The sequence below is a fragment of the Myxocyprinus asiaticus genome, chromosome 24 (genome assembly GCF_019703515.2).
Source record: "Myxocyprinus asiaticus isolate MX2 ecotype Aquarium Trade chromosome 24, UBuf_Myxa_2, whole genome shotgun sequence".
Classification (NCBI taxonomy): Eukaryota; Metazoa; Chordata; class Actinopteri; order Cypriniformes; family Catostomidae; genus Myxocyprinus; species Myxocyprinus asiaticus.
In genome coordinates this window covers 9,688,172-9,710,804 of record NC_059367.1, presented here as the reverse complement: position 1 = coordinate 9,710,804, position 22,633 = coordinate 9,688,172, and the positions used below count along the sequence as shown (strand labels likewise).

Genomic DNA, 22,633 nt, shown 5'->3' with positions numbered 1-22,633 from the left:
GAAATTGAAAGTTCAAGGTGAGTTTGACTCACTACTCGGGTGTTTTTTATTTTTTTATTTTTTATTTTTTATTTTTTTTTTTTTATGACGTTTGAGTTGCAATTATTAACATAGGATGTGTATGATTTCATGATTTGGACAGGATTGGGAGCTCTGTAGTTATTACTAAGGTGGGAGAGTCTTTTGTTAACACGATCACACAGGAAATTGACATGTAGCTTCCGAAAGTTCATGTACCCTAAAATTGACCCCATACTGCTGAATTACTGACAAGCATGACAATATGATTACTGACAATACATTATGTCGCAGCTAACTAGTAATACCAATTGACATTATAAAAACACGTCCACACACAAAAGCCAGAACTTGAAACGACACTTAATACTCAAGCAAGCCTAATTTTAACTGCAGCATGACTGTTTTGTGAAATTAACGTATCCTGAACAGACATTAAAAAAATCATAATTTTTTCATATAAATCTACCAAGGAGGTCTATAATACCTGGAAAAATCTATCTAATAATATTTGCAATTTAAATGTTGCTTGCAATAAATTTAGTTTAGTCAGGGTACATGGTTATGCTGCGTTCCATTCAAGTCGGATGTGGGATATTCCTACTTGATATCTCCGACCATAAATGCAATCCATTCCCCAATATTCGGAAGATGACGTTTAAGGAAACAAAACTGCAATGCTCCCTTTAGCTTAGCAGGGGTTTGACTCTCATTAGAGATGTCTCCTAGCAACCCAACTGATAAACAATGCTGCAGTGCTAGCATTTGTGCTTCAGGTGTACGATTATCAAAAGAGATTATAATGATTTATACACCTGTTTCTCTAGGCATTTGTTAAACAAGCTTTAATATCATGTAATGTGGAAATGAACTCATTGATATTACTTAATAAAGTGAATGTTTATCACTTACTTTGTTTATCTAAGTGTTGACTTGTTTGTGTGACATCATGCCCCAGCATCTCGGCGAAATCGGAGTTGAGAATTTCTGCACAAGCCTACAAGTTTTAATTCTGACTTCAAGATGCATTCCATTGCACTTTTCCTAGTAGGAAGTTGTAAAATCGTTGAATGGATCGCAACACTACTTTTCAAAACTTGATCCGACACTGAATGCTCAAGCAGCCTAATTTACACTTAGAAAACTCCTGATGTTGCTATAACAATGCAAAAAGCACTTACCAATTTACTTGAAGTGAAAATCAGTCCTCCTCTCCTGTTTAATAAAGCAATCACACAGTCATGCATGTTTTTAAATCCATAAGGATCTCTTTCTCAACGGCAATACCAGCAGTGATGACCGCCAACTCGTCAGACAGCTTGATCTTACGCTTTTCGCTCTTGAATTACGTACATCACTTAAAGCATGATTGTGTCGCTCAGCTAGAAGGCCTCCACCGGGACATATCCTAAAGATCACACCCACCAAGAATAAATAATTCAATCTGATTGTCTGATGAATCTGACTTTAGTTGCTCATTCATTTGCACTGTTGAGGGATTCTGTGGAAATTCTGAAGGCCTGACAGGATGGAGCTCAGACTCACGCACTACTTCGGGCATGCGATTTGTGAAACAGTTGTCACACTTTGCTTGTAAGATTCAAGGAATAAAGTCTAACGGGATAAACTTTTCATTTTTGTCTATTTGTTTGTAGGTTAATTAAGAGTGGAAAGCGATTAAAAATACATAGGCAAAAAGGTGATTGAGAATGAAAGGATGAAAAATATTTATTTATTTGGCATGTTAGGCCAGCAGAGAAGGCTTTGCTGGCCCTGAGAATTCACCACTGTTGTGCACGCAGCTAACCAGTGTTGCAATCAAATGCGCTCACCTAAACTGTTCTCTCTCTCTGATATGTAGGGTTGGGAAGTTCAAAACATTCAAGTGAATCAGCTCATTTGTACCGTTCATGTAAATAAACCAGTTAAAATAAATGATTCACTTAGGAGTATCTTTGGGAAGTCCAATTAATTTAGTAAATCAGTTTGTTTGGATGGTTTATGTAAAAATTCACCAATTCATTTGAGGCCATGTCTAGAAGTCACTGTGTCTTCTTATAGATGTGAAATAATTACTTATTTGTTGTTGTTTATCTCTACGTTTTAGTTTTTCATTGTATTTAGTATACATTTATGGTAACACTTTTCAATAAGGTTCTATTTGTTAACCTAAGTAAATGAATAAACTAACAATGAACAATATTTTGCAGTATTTATTCATCTTGGGTAGTGATAATTTATGAAAATATAATTGTTCATTTTTAGTAAAAAGAATGTTCCAGGTTCAATACAAGTTAAGCTCAAGTGAAAGCATTTGTGTCATAATGTTGATTACCAGAAAAATTTATTTCGACTCGTTCCTCCTTTTCTTTAAAAAAAAGCAAAAATTGAGGTTCCAGAGGCACTTATAATACTAAGTGAATGGGGGCCCATTTTTTAACATTAAAATATTAACTTTTTCAAAAGTATAACTACAAGACATAAAGGATATGTGTGTAAACAAGATTTTAGTGTGATAAAATCACTTTTAAACCTTTTCCGTGTAAAGTTATAGCCAATTTTACAACTTTGTTACCATGACGATGTAATGTCAACAAACCCTAAAACCCTAAAATGACTGTAAAGATGACGATTTAAACAACTTTAAAGCTAAAATAATACACAAAGTTTAACAGAAGAATTAATGCAAGTGCTTTTAAAAAATTATAAGCTTCACATTTTTGTGTTTAAACCCTCCAAACATTGGCCACGTTCACTTTTATTGTCCCCATTCACTTCCATTGTAAGTGCCTCACTGTTACCTAGATTTTTGCTTTTTTTAAAGAAAAGGAGGAATGAGTCGAAGTTAATTCTTGGTAATCAACATTCTGTCACAAATGCTTTCACTTGAGCTTAACTTATATTGAACTCAGAATATTCCTTTAATGTTAGGTCATATAATGTATTTGACTAATGTTTACATATACAACCTTTATTTTTATATATGTATTAGTATTAGGGCTGTCGTTTTAATGCATTAATTCAGTGCGATTAATTATATAAAAAATAACTCTTTAAAAATTAATGCAATTAATTATGTCCCTGGACCGTCCTACCAATGGAGCAATTCAAGCATGAAGTACCACCTGTTTTCTCCAGGGGGCAGTAAGCGAAACTCCAGCTGTATAGGTAACGCACAGCTCATACAGAGAACAAACCACACTCACTGACAGCAGACAGCACAATGTGCAAACACAGCTTGATGGAACGCAAATCCAAAAGCAGGGTCCTCAAGACATGTTTTTCTAAGTTTCAAACAATGTTGACACAGCAACCTAAAAATGGTATGCTTATGATGCGACGCAACCAAAGTGAGATGCTCCAAAAGTGTCTGTTTGATGCATGTGTACATTGACGTGTCCTTAGATCAGCCCTTAAAATAAATCTCTGACTCATTGATGAATTCAGTTACAAAATGGATTGCTGTGTACTGTAGGCCAATGAGTGACTTATGCACAATAATATGAAAAACATTATGCCAATAAAGCCAAATTATGTATTGTCTTCAATATTTAATCTGCCACAATAATGATCTAAATGATTTCTTTATTAATTATTATTTTATTTATAATTATTTAAATAGAACTATACATAATTATTTAATCAATATTAAATTATTGTTGTTTGAGGGATTTTTCAGTGAATATTTATATATGTGATTAATTTGATTAATTAATTGGCATACAGTGTAATTACTTCAATTAAAAGATTTCAGCGATTGACAGCCCTAAACAGTATATGTAGAAATTGACATTAACTAAAATTATTAATTGCTTTAAAAGTATTAGTCATTGTTGGTTCATGTTAACTAACATTGTTATGTGTAAATACAACTTTATTGTAAAGTGTTAACACATTTATTTATGTTTAATTAAGTATAAGTTGTATTTAGTATACCTGTACATTTATTTACATTGTATTTATGTAAATTTTAATGTAGCCACAATAATTGTTTAATGTACCAGATAAATTCTGTTCTGATTGTTCTTATAAATTCTGTTCTGAGTTAAATAATATCATATGATTTCTTTTAATTTATTTTAATAGCTTCAATGTAATCTACTTTTTTTTAGTAGCTCTACCTCAATTCCTTAGGGAAAACTAGTCTTGTTTGAATAGGGCTTTTGAAGGGTTGAATCTTTTAATTTTTATTATCCTGTTGTGTGCGTTAATGAAAGGAAGGGAACATTTAGAGTGTATGTGGTGACCAAGGTCTTCTGTCCTGCAGGGTTTGTGCCAAGAGATTTGAGCCATTAAAGAAATGGGTTAGTAAAAGGTTAGAGCATGTTGTGCACTGCACTTTTGATGACATTGTATTTACCATACATGTGCTGTTTTTCTTTTGATGGTGGACGGTCCTCATAATGATAGACATTCAAGTGTTGTTGCTATGGCAGCGTATTGGAGCGACCAAGTGTGCCTAGTGTTGCAAGTGATAATGTCCCAACCATCCACATAGAAAGTGCTCAGTGTGTCAACCATCATCAACTTCAGCTGAGTGCACACACATGCACGTGCACACACACACAATTAGCTTGCAGTGTTGTCACAGCAACATATGCACTTGTGCAAACTTGTTAGTGACACACTCTCTGAGAACTCGATGCTCATTCACACCCCAAAGAAGAACTTTATGCTTTCATGTGTAATATGAAAATGACTATTTTTAGGGTTAATTTTTGCTCAAGTGCCATGTTGATTCTTAATTAGAGATGCCAAAAATACAGATACCTCAGTACCAATTCGAAACTACAATTAAAATGTAAAGATACCAGTCTTTCAACAGTATGGGTCCTAGTGAGTAACAAGCCTATTCGGTTCTGGTACTTCACACCTTGCGACAAAGCGGCCGCACATGTGAACGGTCAAATGCCTTTCTTGGCCAAAATAACCAAATTGACAATGTTTTAGTAAAAGAGTTGGGGAAAAACCTGAAGAATTTATTATTATTATTATTATTATTATTATTATTACTTGTTAATTTTTTTTAAATGTCATTTGTTAATATGTACATCAATAGCTAATGTTTTAAATAAAGGGATGTGTTTGATAGCATATCTGTTTTAGTACTGAGAATAGTGAAATTTCACTAGTATTGTTATTGACTACTGAAATTTTGGTTTTGTGACAACCCTATTCATGATATTTTATTTAGGAAACACAAAAAATCTATCCTTTGAGAAAGGCGCACAGTTTTCCACGCTCAAAATCCAGTTTTATGTCTATAACAGCCGGTTCCCATTGGGGTGACCTAAGCTGCTTTGCTGATGCAGGCAATAAAGAGCTGTCTGGGAAACTCAAACCGAGTGGCTTCCAGACCCACTGGCCGTGAGCCCACTAAACTAAAGCACTATCAGTGTTATGCAGCATAGCACACCTGCTACTCTAATGCAGTGCAGAGAAACACACACTGATACAGAGACTTTTTTGTTGTTATTGTTTAAGCTGAGCTTTTAAGCAAGGCAAAAGTGAACTGAATTACGGGCTTGTAATAACTGCTCGGAAGCTCCAAAGAGTCTCAGACCATGTTTACACTAATCCGTTTAAATAACTCAGTTTTCAGTTTCCTAACATTGTTTTCCAAAGTATACGGTTATGGAGAGTGTATTGGAAAGTTTCCATTTTCACGGTAGGCAACCGCTGTTCTAGTGTGGATGAGAGGCATAAACATAGTCAAATCAATTTGTTTTCAAATGAAAATGTATTAGTATGGATGTGGCCTCAGTATTAGGGCCAAATTTACAAAATATTCTTCAAACTTCGCAAATATTTTGGAGTAAAGCCAAGCAGTCCTCTCTCAAAACATTTTATATATGTCTAGACTGCAAGTGATCGTGTTTTAGACCTCTTCTTAACAAGCTTTTTATGCGGAACCTATTTTATGTCGGGGACTTTATTAGGACCAATAAAGTTCCTAATAAAGTGTTCAGTGGGTGTATGAACATATGGATTCACATTTTAATTGTATTACACATACGTATATATATATATATATATATATATATATATATATATATATATATATATTTACACAGGTGCATCTAAAACAATTAGAATATTGTGGAAAAGTTCATTTTGTTCCGTAGTTTAATACAAAAATTAGAACTTTCATATATTCTAGATTCATTACACATAAAGTGAAATATTTCAAGCCTTTTTTGTTTTAATCTTGATGATTATGGCTTACAGCTCATGGAAATAAAAAATCCAGTATCTCAAAATATTAGAATAAAGAATTTATAATACAGAAAAAAAAAATTCAGAAGAAACCTTCAGAAAAGTATGTTAATTTATGCACTCAATACTTGGTTGGGGCTCCTTTTGCACGAATTACTGCATCAATGTGGCGTGGCATGGAGGCAATCAGCCTGTGGCACTGCTGAGGTGTTATGGAAGCCCAGGTTGCTTTAATACCGGCCTTCAGCTCGTCTGTATTGTTGGGTCTGGTGTCTCTCATTTTCCTCTTGACAATACCCCATATGTTCTCTATGGGGTTCAGGTCAGGCGAGTTGGCTGGCCAATGAAGCACAGTAATACCATTGTCAGCAAACCAGTTACTAGTAGTTTTGGCACTGAGGGCAGGTGCCAAGTCCTGCTGGAAAAGGAAATCAGCATCTCCATAAGCTTGTCAGTAGATGGAAGCATGAAGTGCTCTAAAATCTCCTGGTAGACGGCTGCATTGACTCTCGACTTAAGAAAACACTGTGGACCAACACCAGCAGATGACATGGCACCCCAAATCATCACTGACTATAGAAACTTCACACTGGACTTCAAGCAACTTGGATTCTGTGCCTCTCCACTCTTCCTCCAGACTCTGGGACCTTGATTTCCAAATGAAATGCCAAATTTACTTTCATCTGAAAAGAGGACTTTGGACCACTGAGCAACGGTCCAGTTCTTTTTCTCCTTAGCCCAGGTAAGACGCTTCTGATGTTGTCTCTGGTTCAGGAGTGGCTTGACACTAGGAATGCGACATTTGTAGCCCATTTCCTGGAAACGTTTGTGCATGGTGGCTCTTGATGCACTGACTCCAGCCTCAGTCCACTCCTTGTGAAACTCCCCCAAGTTCTTGAATTGGCTTTGCTTGACAAACCTCTCAATGTTGGTCAACTTTCCATGAATATGCTTTGATACAGCACTCTGCGAACAGCCAGCCCTTTCAGCAATGACCTTCTGTGGCTTACCCTCCTTGTGGTGGGTGTCAATGGGTGTCTTCTGGACAACTGTCAAGTCAGCAGTCTTCCCCGTGATTGTGGTTGTGTGTACTGAACCAGACTGAGAGATTACAGGCTCAAGAAACCTTTGCAGGTGTTTTGAGTTAATTAGCTGATTAGAGCTCTTCTCAGGTTGACATTTCTGTATTATAAATTCTTTATTCTAATATTTTGAGATACTGGATTTTTGATTTCCATGAGATGTAAGCCGTAATCATCAAGATTAAAACAAAAAAAGGCTTGAAATATTTCACTTTATGTGTAATGAATCTAGAATATATGAAAGTTCCACTTTTCCATGATATTCAAATTTTTTGAGATGCACCTGTATATATATATATATATATATATATATATATATATATATATATATATATATATATATATATATATATATATATATATATATATATATATATATATATATATATATATATATATATATATATATATTTAGACTTGACTCATTCCATCTTTCTAAGGGCCCGTTTTTTTTTCTGTGTAAACATGTGGTAGATGGACGTGTTTGACCGTTGCACCATCTTTCGCTGTTGTTTCAGAGTCTTGTGCAAAATGCATCTTGAGACATCTGTTATATTTGTTGCGCTGCAGCTAGCTTTTTCTAGCATAAGAATGTGGTCTGAATGGTCTGTGATTTTTGCTTATGTGTGGTTTCAGTTGGTTCTTCATTTTATCCTAAATTTAGAAATAAATGTAAGTGCAAACATATTTAATAATTATTTTTATTGTATAAAAAAAAATACAAAGCTTTTCCGTACTGTTAGTGCACAACTAGTGAATGAGACCCAATGATTTACTCATGGTGCAGTCCTATACCAGTGCATTTAGCGCCTGCTTAAGATAGATTGCAGGTTTATGTGGTGAAATATCACACACAATTGATTTTTCCGCATAGCCTCTTTTTTTGTGCTCTATCTCTCCATAAAACTGTCTCCTACTTTCTCGTTTCAGCTGCTGTCCGAGAGTCAGATCAACATGGTGAAGGTGGTGAATTCAGTGAGCGATGCACTCAGCTCCATGCAGAAGGAAACAGGAAACATCAAGAGCCGTCTCAAGGCAGATCTGCAAAGGGCTCCGGTGCGCAGTGTCCGACCCAAGGGCTGTGCTGGTGGTGAAGGTACTGTAACAAAGCTTCTCATTAGCCCAATATATTCTCATTTCTCCAGCCAGCCCTAATGAGCGCTGGAATGGTGTTACACCTATTTCCACATAAGCTGTCTGACAGTGTGAAAGAGACATGCCACTGCTTAGACAGCAGATGTGAGATGGCAAATTTGAAGTCTGAAAAGATTTATTTTCTTGTGTTTTACAAAAAAAGATGTAGTTGTCAGGATTCCTACATTCATGGAAAACCTGTATTTATCAGGAAATTTTCAAATCGAGATTTGCAGTACTGGAAAAGAGACCTGAAAAGTCTTAGAAATTTCTATAGTGAATATACATTTTTCTAGTATGTCAAATGCATGTTGTGAGTGCAAACTATATAGAATTATTTTTTTAAATAATTGTAACACGACTTCACAGCAGTAGGGAAGGAGGACACAAGGAAGTGGGTTCCAGGCTCAGGTAAGACTTTTTAATCGGCCACTTCAATACTTTATAACTTCTCAAACTCATCAGCTTCACAGGCACGTAGTCACTTAAACACATTAGCTTCACAAACACAATAGGTTAAACACAACAGCTTCTCGAGCACCGTGGACTTTCTTGTGCCAGACTCTCTCTCTGTCTGCTGGTAGCGTGGCCGCTTGTATGCCGCTCTCCCCATGCTCACTGGAATTAGAGACAGGTGGTAGACATAATTTAGCTCAGGTGTCAGCGCCCTTACCACTTTCTCTCTCTCCGGATGGACGCTCGACCACGCCCCCGCTGCCACATATTCCCACCGTCCGACTCAGGCCGGGGAGCCATCCGGCCTGTCTACCACTCCCAACCCCCCCCCCCCCATTTCTGGAAAGGAAGTCAGCGACAGCCATCTGCGCCCCCAGTCTGTGGACCACCTTGAATTTAAAGGGCTGGAGAGCCAGATACCACCGGGTGATCCACTCGTTGGTATCCTTCATGCGGTGGAGCCATTGGAGTGGGGCATGATCTGAGCAGAGGGTGAAGGCCCACCCCAGCAGGTAGTAGCGGAGAGTGAGGACTGCCCACTTGATGGCCAGACACTCCTTTTCCACGGTGCTGTACTTTGTTTCCTTCAAAGAGAGCTTGCGGTTGATGTACAGCACTGGGCGCTCCTCCTTCTCCACCACCTGCGAGAGTATGGCCCCCAGCCCCCTGTCTGAAGCGTCTGTCTGTAACACAAAAGGGAGAGAGAAATTAGGTGCATGTAAAAGCGGCCCCCCGCAAAGTGCAGCTTTAACCTGCGTAAACGTCTGTTGGCACTGCTTCGTCCACTGGACCGGGTCTGGAGCTCCCTTTTTAGTGAGATCAGTCAGTGGGCTGGTGACGTCTGAATAGTTAGGCACAAATCTCCTATAATAGCCAGCCAGCCCCAGGAACTGTCTCACCCCTTTTTGGTCTTGGGTCTCAGGCAGGTTGCAATCGCTGCTGTCTTGTCAATTTGGTGATACACCTGCCCATGGCCCAAGTGAAACCCCAGATACCGTACCTCCACCCGCCCAATTGCGCACTTATTAGGGTTTGCTGTGAGCCCCGTCTGTCGCAGCGACCTTAGAACCATCCTCAGATGCTGCATATGCCACTTCCAATCATTGCTATAAATGACGATGTCATCCAAATAGGCAGCGGCGTAAGCCGAATGCGGTCTAAGGATTCGGTCCATGAGGCGCTGAAACGTGGCCGGAACCCCAAACAAACCGAACGGAAGTGTCACAAATTGGTGTAATCCGAACGGTGTGGAGAAAGCAGTTTTTTCACGGGAAATTGGTGTCAAGGGGATCTGCCAATAACCCTTTGTCAAATCCAGTGTCGAGTAAAAATGAGCAGTGCCTAACTGATCGAGCAACTCATCAATACGAGGCAATGTGTAGGCATCAAATTTAGACACCGCGTTTACTTTTCTATAATCCACACAGAACTGGACATACCCATCGTTCTAGGAACCAGAACAACCGGGCTGGACCAGTCCCTGTGGGATTCCTCTATTACTCCCATTTCGAGCATTGCATCCAATTCTTCACGGACTATTTTTTTTTATGTTCGGGCAATCAATAGGGACGGGTACATACCACCACCCCCGGCTCGGTCTCGATGTGGTGCTGGATGAGGTTCGTGCGACCCGGTAGAGGGGAAAACACATCCGTGAATTCTTGTTGTAGTTTAGCAACCTCTGTGCGCTGGTACGGTGAGAGGTGGTCTCCGCAAGTGACCGGGGTGACGTGATTGTGTTTTGTGTTTACCTCTGGCCCGAGCTCTGCCCTCTCCAGAACTACCATAGCCAGCGTCACAGGGGCCGCCTCCCTCCACAAATTCAGGAGGTTGAGGTGATAAATCTGACACGCGCCCCCCTCTATCGGTTCGCTTTACCTCATAATCGAGATCCCCCACTCGTCGTGTGACCTCAAAGGGTCCTTGCCACTTGGCGAGTAATTTGGAGCTCGATGTGGGGAGTAATATGAGTACCTTATTTCCCAGTGCAAATTCCCGTAGCCGAGTTCCCCTGTTATACAGTCGGTTCTGTCATTCTTGAGCTTGGAGCAAATTCTCCTGTGTTAGTTGCCCAAGATGTGGAGTTTTGCTCTAAGCTCAAGAACGTACTGAATTTAATTCTTACTGTTTGAAGGTCCCTCCTCCCAAGCTTCGCGTATGATGTCAAGCACGAATGGGGAAAACCCAGTGGAGGCTTGCGGGACCTCTCATACTGCGAATAACAGGGGATCGAGCCATTTGTCCCGATTTCTAGCATCCTCATGCACGAACTTACGAATCATATTTTTAAGGGTTTTATTAAATCGCTCCACCAGGCCCTCTGTTTGTGGATGGTAAACACTGGTGCGAATTAACTTAATGCCCAATAATCCGTAAAGCTTGCATAGCGTCCGTGACATAAAGGTTGTGCCCTGATCGGTGAGGATTTCTTTTGGAATCCCCACCTGGGAGATTATTTTGAAGAGTGCCTCCGCAACACTGTGTGCTCAGATGTTGCGCAGGGGCACTGCTTCTGGATATCGCGTTGCATAGTCCACTAGAACCAATTTAAAGCGATGGCCACGTGTTGACCACTCTAATGGCCCGACGAGGTCCATGCCAATTCTCTCAAAGGGGACCTTGATCAGTGGAAGGAGGCGCAAAGGTACTTTTGGGGTGGCCGGTGGATTCACCAGCTGACATTCACGGCAAGCCGCACACCACCTGCGAACATTGCTGCCAATGCTTGGCCAATAGAAATGGGTTATTAGTCGGTTCAGTGTTTCTCTTTCCCCTAGATGCCCTGCCATGGGATTACAATGAGCCACCTGGAACACCATTTCCCGATGGCTCCATGGTATTAAGAGCTGGGTTGTATCTTCCTTTATTTGAGCTTCCTGCGTCACTCTATACAACTGCTCGTTTATAATTGCGAAATAGGGATATTGTGCAACATTCGGCTGGAATTGTTGACCATCGATCACTCTCACTTGGTCGAAGGCGTGCTTGAGGGTTTCGTCTCACGACTGCTCCAAATCCCCTTCGGGAAATCCCCCGAGGATGGGAGGAGCTTCAGCCTCTCCCCCTTCATGTCATCCTGATGTGGAGCTGACGAAGACGGCCCCAGCTCCGCCTCCCCTGCCAGAGCATCACACTTTTCACATCTCATCGCCTTTGTGCAGGACCCATCCGCGCATATTCCCTTCAATACATTTCTAAATTCAGGCCAGTTAGTCCCCAAAATCAGCGGATGGGTGAGGCAGGAACTAACCGTGGCCTCCACTCTATGTTTTGTTCTCCAGAATTTAATCACAAGGGTCACCACAGGGTAGTTTTGAATATCCCCATGCACACACTTCATCCTCACCATTTTAGCTGTTCCCAAAGCCTCATGTTGAACCAAGCGTTGGTGGATAGTGGTTTGATTACAACCCGTGTCCACCAATGCTTGGTGAGTACCCCCTTAACCCTTACTGGTATCCGGTACGCTCCGGCCCGGTCAGGGGCAGCCTGCGGAGTGTTGGGAATCAGGTGGAGGCGCTATGCCCACACCTGCATCGGCAGGCACCTCCAACTGAGGGGGAGAACGGCGGGGCACCATAGATGTTGGGGTTACCGACCCCCGCACACGGGGAACTGGCCTCAGTGGCGGGACTCCTCGCCTCCGCAGGGCAGGAATGGGCTCTGGGGAGAGAGCAGAGTGAGAGGGAAGAGGGGAGGGGGAAGAGAATGGGAAAACACAAGGGGAGGGGAGAGAGAGTAGGAGGGCTCTTCCGCCCTCAGATACGCCGCCATATGGTCCTCCGCCAGTCGGACAGCTTCCTCCAGCAATGCCGGGTGGTGGCACTGGACCCACTCCGCCATTCCTTTTGGCAGTCGATGGATTAGCTGCTCCAGCAGCACCTGGTCAATCACTCCCACGATGTCGTCGTGATCCCCCACCAACAGCCATTTCCAGCAGGTGTCTTGGAGCCATTGGGTGAAGGCAAATGGGCGGCCGGCCTTCTCCAGCTGCGGCCAACCTGCTGCAGGATGGACTTCTTCAGGTCTTCATTAGCCAGGAGGTTAGCTGCCGGTAGTTGTTGAGCAGCAAGCTGGGCTTCCTTGGACAACAACGGGAGAAGCCTGGCCGCCCTTTGGTCACGTGGCCAGCCCCAGATCTTGGCGGTTCGCTCAAACAGGTCGAGGAAGGCTTCGGGGTCATCTTCTGCCCTCATCTTCAAAAGCATGGGTGGGGGCAGGAGGCTGTGGTTGTCCGGGGATTCGGCCGGGGCTCTCTCCTGGCTGAGGAGGCTCCGGATCACATGACGGTCCTCTGCTTGAGCTCTTAGGATCTCGAAGAACCGGCGATCTTGTTCTTGGCAAAGCTCAAGCAGGGATTGTTGGTGGGCCTGGTGTAGGCCAGCGAGGGACTTGAGGATCTCTGCCAACTGCGAGGACTCCATGGGGCATACTTCAATGTCCTGGGTTTCGGCACCAGTGTAACACAACTTCACAGCAGAAGGGAAGGAGGACACAGGGAAGCGGGTTCCAGGCTCAGGTAAGACTTTTTAATCGGCCACTTCAATACTTTACAACTTCACAAACTCATCAGCTTCACAGGCACGAAGTCACTTAAACACATTAGCTTCACAAACACAATAGGTTACACACAACAGCTTTTCGAGCACCATGGACTTTCTTGTGCCAGACTCTCTCTCTCTGTCTGCAGGTAGTGTGGCCACTTATATGCTGCTCTCCCCATGCTCACTGGAATTAGAGACAGGTGGTAGACATAATTTAGCTCAGGTGTCAGTGCCCTTACCACTTTCTCTCTCTCCGGACGGACGCTCGACCATGCCCCCGCTGCCACAATAACTTTCCATTAATTACGAACAACTGGAAAAGTCATGGAAATTGTCAAAAGGTAATTGGTCAAAAGGTGTGGGAACCCTGAGTTTCTGATTGACACTTGATACAGATTGAGGCTTCTGGCACACTGTAAAAAATTTGGTATTCATAGAATTTTAAATTGTCAACAGTGTGCATAGCTTTTTTGTTTGTTTGTTTGTTTTTTTTTTGTTGAATTAATCAATTTAATTAAGCATATCTCTTGAATGAATTTTACATTTCTTAAAATCTGCCATCATTGTAACAATTACCTATTAATATTAAGTACCTCTTAAGAAGATTTATTAAGTTGTATCAACTGTATGTACATTGTTCCAATTATTTACATGGTTTTGAAATCAATATTATGTGCATCATTTCATTTTTACATATCCATGAGAAGTCTGTGACAATATCACATAAATATATATATTTTTTTACAATTTTTTATTTAAGCAAATTTGAGTAAGAATTATATATAATATGTTTCACTTTAAAAATGTTGTGGACATCTGATTTGATGTTGTTAAATTGTATTATATACTCTATATCGGCATTTACAACAATGAGCCAAAACATTATGACCACTCACAATTGAAGCGAATAATGTTAATCTCCTAACAAGGCCACATGTCAAGGTCTGGGTAGATTAGATGGTAAGTGAACAATCAGTTCTCATAGTCAACGTGTTGAATGCAGGAGGAAAGACCTGAGCATCTTTAGCAAGGGCCAAATTGTTATGGCCAGACAACTGGGTCAGAGCATCTCTGAAACGACAATGCTTGTGGGGTGCAGTGGTCCGAGGAGGGACAAACCACAAACTGGCGACAGGGTGTTGGGCGCCCATGGTTTATCGATGCACAAGGGCAACGAAAGCTATCCCGTCTGGGCCGAACCGACAGATGGTCTACTGTGGCACAAGTCACAGAAAATTGTAATGATGGTTACGGGAGGAATGTGTCACAACACACAGTGCATCGCACCCTGCTGCATATGGGGCTGCGTAGCTGCAGACCGGTCAGAGTGTCCATGATGACCCCTGTCCACCGTCAAAAGCACCTACAATGGGCATGCAAGCGTTGGAACTGGACCTTGGCACAGTGAAAGGAGGTTGCCTTGTCCAATGAGTCCCATTTTCTTTTACATCATGTGGACGGCCGTGTACGTATGCACTATTTACCTTGGGAAGTGATGGCACCAGGATGCACTGTGGGAAGACGACAAGCCGGTAGAGGGAGTGTGATGCTCTGGGCAATGTTCTGCTAGGAAACCCTGGGTCTGGCCATTCATGTGGACATCAATTTGACATGTGCCACCTACCTAAACATTGTTGCAGACCAGATACACCCCTTCATAGCAATGGTATTCCCTGATGGAAGTGGCCTCTTTCAGCAGGATAATGTGACCTGCCACACTGCACACATTGTTCGGGAATGGTTTGAGGAACATGATGAAGAGTTAAAGGTGTTGCCCTGGCCTCCAAATTCCCCAGTTCGTAATCCGATAGAGCATGTATGGGATGTGCTGGACCAACAATTCCGATCCACAGCGGCTCCACCTCGCAACTTACAGGATCTACTGTTAATTTGTTGGGGCCAGATACAACAGGACCCCTTCAGGGGTCTTGTAGAGTCCATGCCTCAGTGGGTCGGTGCTGTTTTGGCAGTGCATGGAGGACCAGCAGCATATTAGGCAGGAGATCATAATGTTTTCTCATAATGACTCATCAGTGTATATCAGCCATCCTGCTCTTTAAACATCATATCTGCATTGGCCATTTGAAAAATGTATATCTGTCTACCACTAATACTCATACCTTTAACATTCATGAGACAAATAACACTGTCAAATTGTCAAGCAATGCAACCATATTAATTATTCATGGTCCAGTGCATGCTGAGAAGGGGCAAATGGGACTGAACCAGAAAACCATTTTTTTGATGTCGGTCGCTTTCCAAACTGATATTGCTGAAAATGGCAAAAACATAACTAAAAAAATAAAATAAAAATAAAATAAAAGGAGTATATCATAATACATTGAACAACGTTGTAACTTAATATTTGTAGGTTACCTTGCAAAACATTTGTTACAATTGTGTTTCTAAGTTGCTGCAATAGATCCTCATAATAGTAAGTAAAAAACAAAAAGACAAAAAACAATAATTAAGTAAGTATTTTGCTGTTTTTTTACCATTATTTATTTGATTTTAAAATAATTTTTAACAGTGCATGTTCTGTTTTTGTAGCAGGTTCCAGACCCAGAGACTGCAGTGACATCTATGCCAGCGGACAAAGAGAGGACGGTATCTACTCTGTGTTCCCTATACATTACCCAGCAGGCTTTCAGGTCTTCTGTGACATGACTACTGATGGGGGCGGATGGACGGTGAGTTTTTCAGGTGTCAATTTTCTGGTGTTCTGAGTCAGTGACATACAGTATAGTGCTACATGGGGCGATAACAGTGTCATGTCAGGCGATATTCTAGCATCATTTCTAGAGGATTTGAGCTGTTCAGTTGCTAAAAATATCTGAATTGACTGTAGGAATTAAAATCACTTGTACTGGTCACTCCATTAGGTGTTGACTTGTTAAGTGCACGCTCCCACGCATTAGTAGGCAAGTCACAAATACACACACGGACACATTCACATGCATGAACACGCTTCAAACTGATGTTTTACAAGTGTACAGTTCATTACAGCAGCTGCATACAGAGTAGAGTTAACCAAGTACCTTTTCCAAGAGTTTTACCTAGTCATTTGACACACAGATAAGTGTTTTAATTTCATGGTCTTTTGAATAAAAATAAAGATAAGACAGGACTGGGCTGTGCTGGGCAATATGAGGTACAGTATATACTGCATAACTGTAGAAATCTGTCAGCCATATGGTTCTGCTATAATACTAGCCTATATACAGATGTGTATATAGGCTATTTAAGAATGGCTTCTAATCTATCTATCTATCTATCTATCTATCTATCTATCCATCCATCCATCCATCCATCCATCCATCCATCCTTACTGTATACTTTAATTGTAAATATTTTGGGCTCAATTCTTGCCAAAATAACCATATCATGATACTGTATAAATCATAAATGTGATATAAAATTACCCACAATTAGACAGATATTTAATAACTTGGACAATGTTTTTCTATTATAATTATTAAAGGGAGTCCACCTTTTGAAAATGCAGTTGAAGTGGAACACCTCGATTGCTTTTAAGTGGCTCAATTTGCTTTTAAGACATGTTCCAATGTCTTAATAAATACGCAGGGATTACTTTTCAGGTTGTTGTTGTTGAAAGTTGGGGCTTTTTTTAATTAAAGGAATAGTTCACCCAAAAATGAACATTTGCTGATAATTTACTCACCCTCAGGCTATCCAAGATGTATCTGAGTTTCTTTCTTCATCAAAACAGAATTTAAGATTTTTAGGATTTCATTTCAGGCCTCCTCCTTTAAACAATGCAAGTGAATGTACTCCCTTTTTTTTTTTACGGTCCAAAATGCATATTTAGGGTGCATCAAAATAATCCACACAACTCCAGTCGACAAATAAAGTTCTTCTGAACCCAAACGATTGATTATTTTTAGAAACAAAACAATACTTATATACCTTTTAACTACAAATTCTCACTTCCGTACATCTCTCTGATGCGCGCTCATGAGAGGGATGACGTAAGCTTGTTGGTAAGGTCACGCGTGGAGGAGGAGGCAGGAAGCGCGTCATTGTTTACAAGAGAAGGAGCGTTGTACAAAAGTTTAATTGTCTTTGCTGTAGATTTGTATTTATATAAGTGTATTGTTCAAAATGGTCATTTTGTGTGTTTATCCTGGATGCTTCAACTTTCAGAAACTCCAAAGAAAATGCACGCCGGGAATAATATTAACTTTTCATCGATTGCCTATACATGATCATGAGCAATTGAAGCTCTGGCTTATCGCGCTTAACCTGGAAATCAGTACACCCCTACATTCTCTCAAATATTGGAGGGTGTGCAGTGAACATTTTACCCCTGAGGATTTCAGACCATCGAAAGAAACAAAGGGTCGATATTTGAATTAATCGGCTGTGCCCGTGCTGTTTTTCCAGCGAACTCAGGTATGTGTGAAAACTTTGTCATATAACCTATATATTTCTGTATAAATAGCTATAGTAACAAACAAAACATGATACTTACTCTACTGATAGGGTGCCACTGGGTCCTTCTGGCCTCGGACGGTGCTTCCAGTTTATTCGTGGGAAACTGAAAAACACCTCTAAAACGCTGGGGCTCAGTAATGGTGGAAAACCATTATGTTCGGTAATGCAGCTAGGACTAGGAGTGTTCTCACCGGCTGCCTCGCTAATTATTTCCAACAGTGGGATTGCTATGGTCCAGTCATGGCAGCACAGGCTCTCTGCCTCTGTTGGCATTGGTTGGCATTTACTACATGTGCACCACCATGTCTCCATAGATCTCTGCCTCCCCGAGACTTGTGATTGCGCCGCTGCTGAAGCCTCCTCCATCTCCCCCATTTGGTGTATTCGGGCTCAAATAGGTAGGGCTGGGCAAAAAACTCCATGTCCTCTTCTCTTTTGAAATAAAAATCCTCCGACATCATGGTTGAAATTGTTTTGGACTGTTTTGGTTTGTGAACGGCGCTTGGTCTGTGGTCTGTGCAAGTTTCTGTTGTAAACAATGATGCGCTTCCGCCTCTTCCTCCACGCATGACCTTACCAACGAACTTACGTCATCCCTCTCATGAGCGCGCATCAGAGAGATGTACGGAAGTGAGCATTTGTAGTTAAAAAGTATATAAGTATTTTTTTGTTTCTAAAAATAATCAATCGTTTGGGTTCAGAAGAACTTTATTTGTCAACTGGAGTCGTGTGGATTATTTTGATGCACCCTAAATATGCATTTTGTACCGTTAAAAAAATAGAGTACATTCACTTGCATTGTTTAAAGGATGAGGCCTGAAATGAAATCCTAAAAATCTTAAATTCTGTTTTGATGAAGAAAGAAACTCAGATACATCTTGGATAGCCTGAGGGTGAGTAAATTATCAGCAAACTTTCATTTTTGGGTGAACTATTCCATTAACAAGTTGCTTTAGATCTTTTATCCTACATAATTCAGCACATAAAACAGCACTTTGTTTTAATTTAATTTAGTATATATATATAGTATATATAGTATATCCAACAATGGATGATTTTAAGTCATTGTCCAATCCTAATTTGCTTGCTGAAAAGAAGATTCTTTGAACAATACTTTTAGAACATCACAAGCTTTTACGTTAGTCTGTCTCTGTCAGTGCAAGGCTTTTTATTTAACCGAGCTATTGCAATGAAAGGAAATATTTCAAATAACAGATGGTGTTACCAACACTTTGAAAATCCTGATAAAGACACAGTGGGTGCAAGGCTGACATCTGCAGTAAAGGGAAAGCAGATATTTGATGACGCATCGTCTTTATGGTCATCAGTCTCCATGTGTATAGCGTTTTGTTAGATCAATGGTAGATGTTTAAAGAGGCAGAGAGGACAGCATGCCATGATGATGTCCTCATGTTAAAGGGATGCTTCATACAGAAATTAAAATTCTGTCATTTCTGTCATCGATATTGTTCCAAACCCATATGACTTTTTTTTTTTTTAACACAAAAGGAGATGTTAGACAGAATGTTAGGGGCTAGTAGGGAACATTAAAGTGAAAAATGACTGAGACTGTCAGTCCATAACATCTCCTTTTGTGTTCTGTAGAAGAAAGAAAATCATATGGGGTTTGGAACAACATAAGGGTGAGTAAATGATTTTTAATTCTTTGGTGAATTATCCCTTTAAGAACAAAGCAGGATTGTGCATGGAATTGCAAATGCTTTTAAATTCCAACATGACATTTTAACTTCATGAGCTAGTTCTTAAATTCTGAATTTCTAGCACAGACATAGAATAGTCTCCTTTCCAATACAAAATCACTGGGTTTTTTAAGTGCCAGGAAACTTATTTTCCGTATTTGCTCTTGCTGGCTTGCAGACATGGTGTTTTGAAAAGGTTGACATATTGTGTTTCCTGATTACAGTCAAAGCTGCTTTGCAGCAGCGAGAGCATAAGCTTAGCGGTTCGTTTTTCACTGCTAAGCGTGCCGGAAGTGCTGGGAATCTGCAGAGGCAGAAAGGAACTGTTACCGGGAATTAATAGATCCAGATCCCCTATTCATCATCTGTGGCCTCCAGCGGTTTATGATGAGGATGCGGGGCTTTTTTGCCAGTACCGGTGTAGATCAGACCAAGTTCAGTCAGGTGACGGGAGGGGAAGAGGAAAAAGGCTGTAATTTCACATATGTGGACATGCACATACTCTCTGCCACGTATGAGCTGTCCACTCTCCGCAAGTCTCTCCAACGCACTTCAGTGTTCACTGGTGTTTTTTTAGGGGTCATATCATTTTGTGACAAATGTTTTATACATTTTTTGTGTCACAATACAATTAATACAAGCACGTACAGGAAGAAAAAGAACAGAAAAAAATTATATTCAAATAATAATACCCAGAGCAAACATATTTACACACAATTCCTATGAAGGATGGGGCAGTTAAACCGATATTAGACCTGACAGCAAACACAAAACCTGTGTCACTGTGGAGTGATTAATTCATAGAGTCAGAGATAGGGTGGAAAACAGTAGTGAAAAACGAATTAATGGCTGTTTTGGTATTTTATTTTTTTTTAAAAAGTGTTTTAAAAAAAAAAAAGGTATGATATGACCCCTTTAATTCAGTTCAATATTTCTTTAGACAAGGTTTCTGCTCTTATATACATACAGAAGTGGAAGAGAGACAAAGACAGAGAGGTGCCAATAGGAGAAAGTGCACAAACAGAAACTATAAAATCACGACAGAAAACAGGAGTTCATTGGAGACAATACTTCATTATGCAGCAGTCGGATGTATAAACATCTGGAGGGCAGATGTGATTGTTAGCCACATCTGGAATAATGTCCCTGTTCTACCTCCATCAGCACACAGGTGCATTCTCCCCAAAACACCACTTTCCTAAATACTCCTGTGAAGTTTTGGGGAGGCTATTATGAAACTGAAGCTTGCAAAGCTATACTCATAATTTACAGTAGTTAAACTACAGTCAAGCTAACCTTTTAAAAAATGTATTATCTACACTGCAAGCTTCTAACAAAAAGAAGCTAATTACATTGAAGCTATATATTAGTCAACATCTTTTAAAAGATATAACTTTCTAATGATATAATATATTATTTAATCAGAGGTGTATTTTATGTGAATTAACTTTGTGAAAAAAAGCCTCATTCACATATATTCTCAATACAGAGTACAACGGCTTGGTATTTATTTGTGCATTAAGTTACAGATATGAAATTAACAGTGTGTTTCAAATCAAATCAAATCAAATCACTTTATTGTCACACAGCCATATACACAAGTGCAATGGTGTGTGAAATTCTTGGGTGCAGTTCCGATCAACATAGCAGTCGTGACAGTGATGAGACATATACAATTACATTTCTGTGTAATGTACTGTGCTTAAAAAACAGTGTATAATATGTTTGTGCATTTTGTTATTAGCACTTGTGAGAACCTTTGATGCTGTTAACTGCATTAATATAATACAGTGGACTGGATCAAACAGTTGTTGTGTTCTCTGCTCCCTTCTCCCCTCCACTCAGCTACTGACCTTGCCCACTTTTCCTGCCATTTTTTAAAACTGTGGTAAGAACTCAACTGTGCTAAAACAAGGGGTTTCATGACACTTTAAAAGGACTTTGCCAGAAGTTACTCTTTTATTTTTTAAAGCAAAAATATTGAATATGTTTCTGCTGTGTATCCTTATATTTTGATTCAGTTATATAAAATAGGGTGTTTTCTAGTTTTATTAGTGTATATTCAGTTTTGATTTGATTTGATTTGATATAAACCAATTTGTTTAATATTACCCTAATTTAATATTATAACTAAATATAACTATCCGTTGATATTATTTATGTGTAGCTAACCACTTTTTTTTTTAAAGAGTAGCTCTACTATAGTTTTAACTACTTTAAGTTATGGGTAGCTTTTAGTGTCCCTACTTTAAGTCAGTTACTACCTAAAACTGATCCAGTGAATCAACAAGACCAAAGCGGCAGAGAAAAACATTGCTTGGCTTTTGTTTCGGTTTAAATGTTTGCGTCAGCCAAACGCGTGACACGAGTCAGGGTGATGTGAACCACTGTCAGAACCTTGTGAACTGGAATGTCAGCGTCTGCAGAGGTGAGGAAACAGAGATGTAAAGTGACATGAACTTTTCAACACATTTCAACAGCTCTCAGAACTAGCACCTGTCAGAGCGCTGGGTATTTTATGCCCCTTTTTTGTTTTCCTTTGAATGAACTGTAATTAACTATTTGAGCACTTGAAAGGATCTGCACTTAGTGTGAAAATTATACAATTACTTTTTTCCATAGATAATTTTCCGGCACAATCTGTTGAGGTTTTAGGCAACCCAACTCGTATTAATGTGCCCATTGCACAAGGAGACAAACATCAAGTATTTGTATTACTAAGGTTTTGTGGATTTTCATCCCATATTGATTCTATGTGAATTGCTATGGTTACCTTCCAAATTTTGGCCAATGGAAATACACACTCCAAGTTTAGATACACATTAGTCCATTTTCGTTTGAAAACTCAGTTTTCAGTTCCTTTGTTTTTATGCAGTACTAAAAGCATTTTCGAAAAGGCCAGAGAGGTGTAAATGCAGCTAAATCAATGCATTTTCAAACCAACACATATTAATGTGGCCGTGGTTTGTCTACCTTTTAATCTAGTTTTTTGGTTACCGAAATGTTGTTTGAAAATGTAAGATTTAAA

General features: G+C 40.0%; 1 protein-coding gene across 2 annotated transcripts in view; it reads left to right on the top strand.

Annotated features, from left to right (window-relative positions):
- The window catches only part of LOC127415158 (fibrinogen C domain-containing protein 1-like), a 190,908-nt gene that overhangs the window by 82,131 nt on the left and 86,144 nt on the right, over window positions 1–22,633 (top strand). Inside the window, exons 3-4 of one of the 2 annotated variants that reach the window (XM_051653765.1) lie at window positions 8,247–8,412; window positions 16,004–16,140. In XM_051653765.1, coding sequence (XP_051509725.1) covers window positions 8,247–8,412; window positions 16,004–16,140 — 303 coding nt within the window. Of the gene's footprint in view, window positions 1–8,246; window positions 8,413–16,000; window positions 16,141–22,633 lie in introns of both variants that reach the window. The other variant, XM_051653764.1, reaches the window with a different exon arrangement.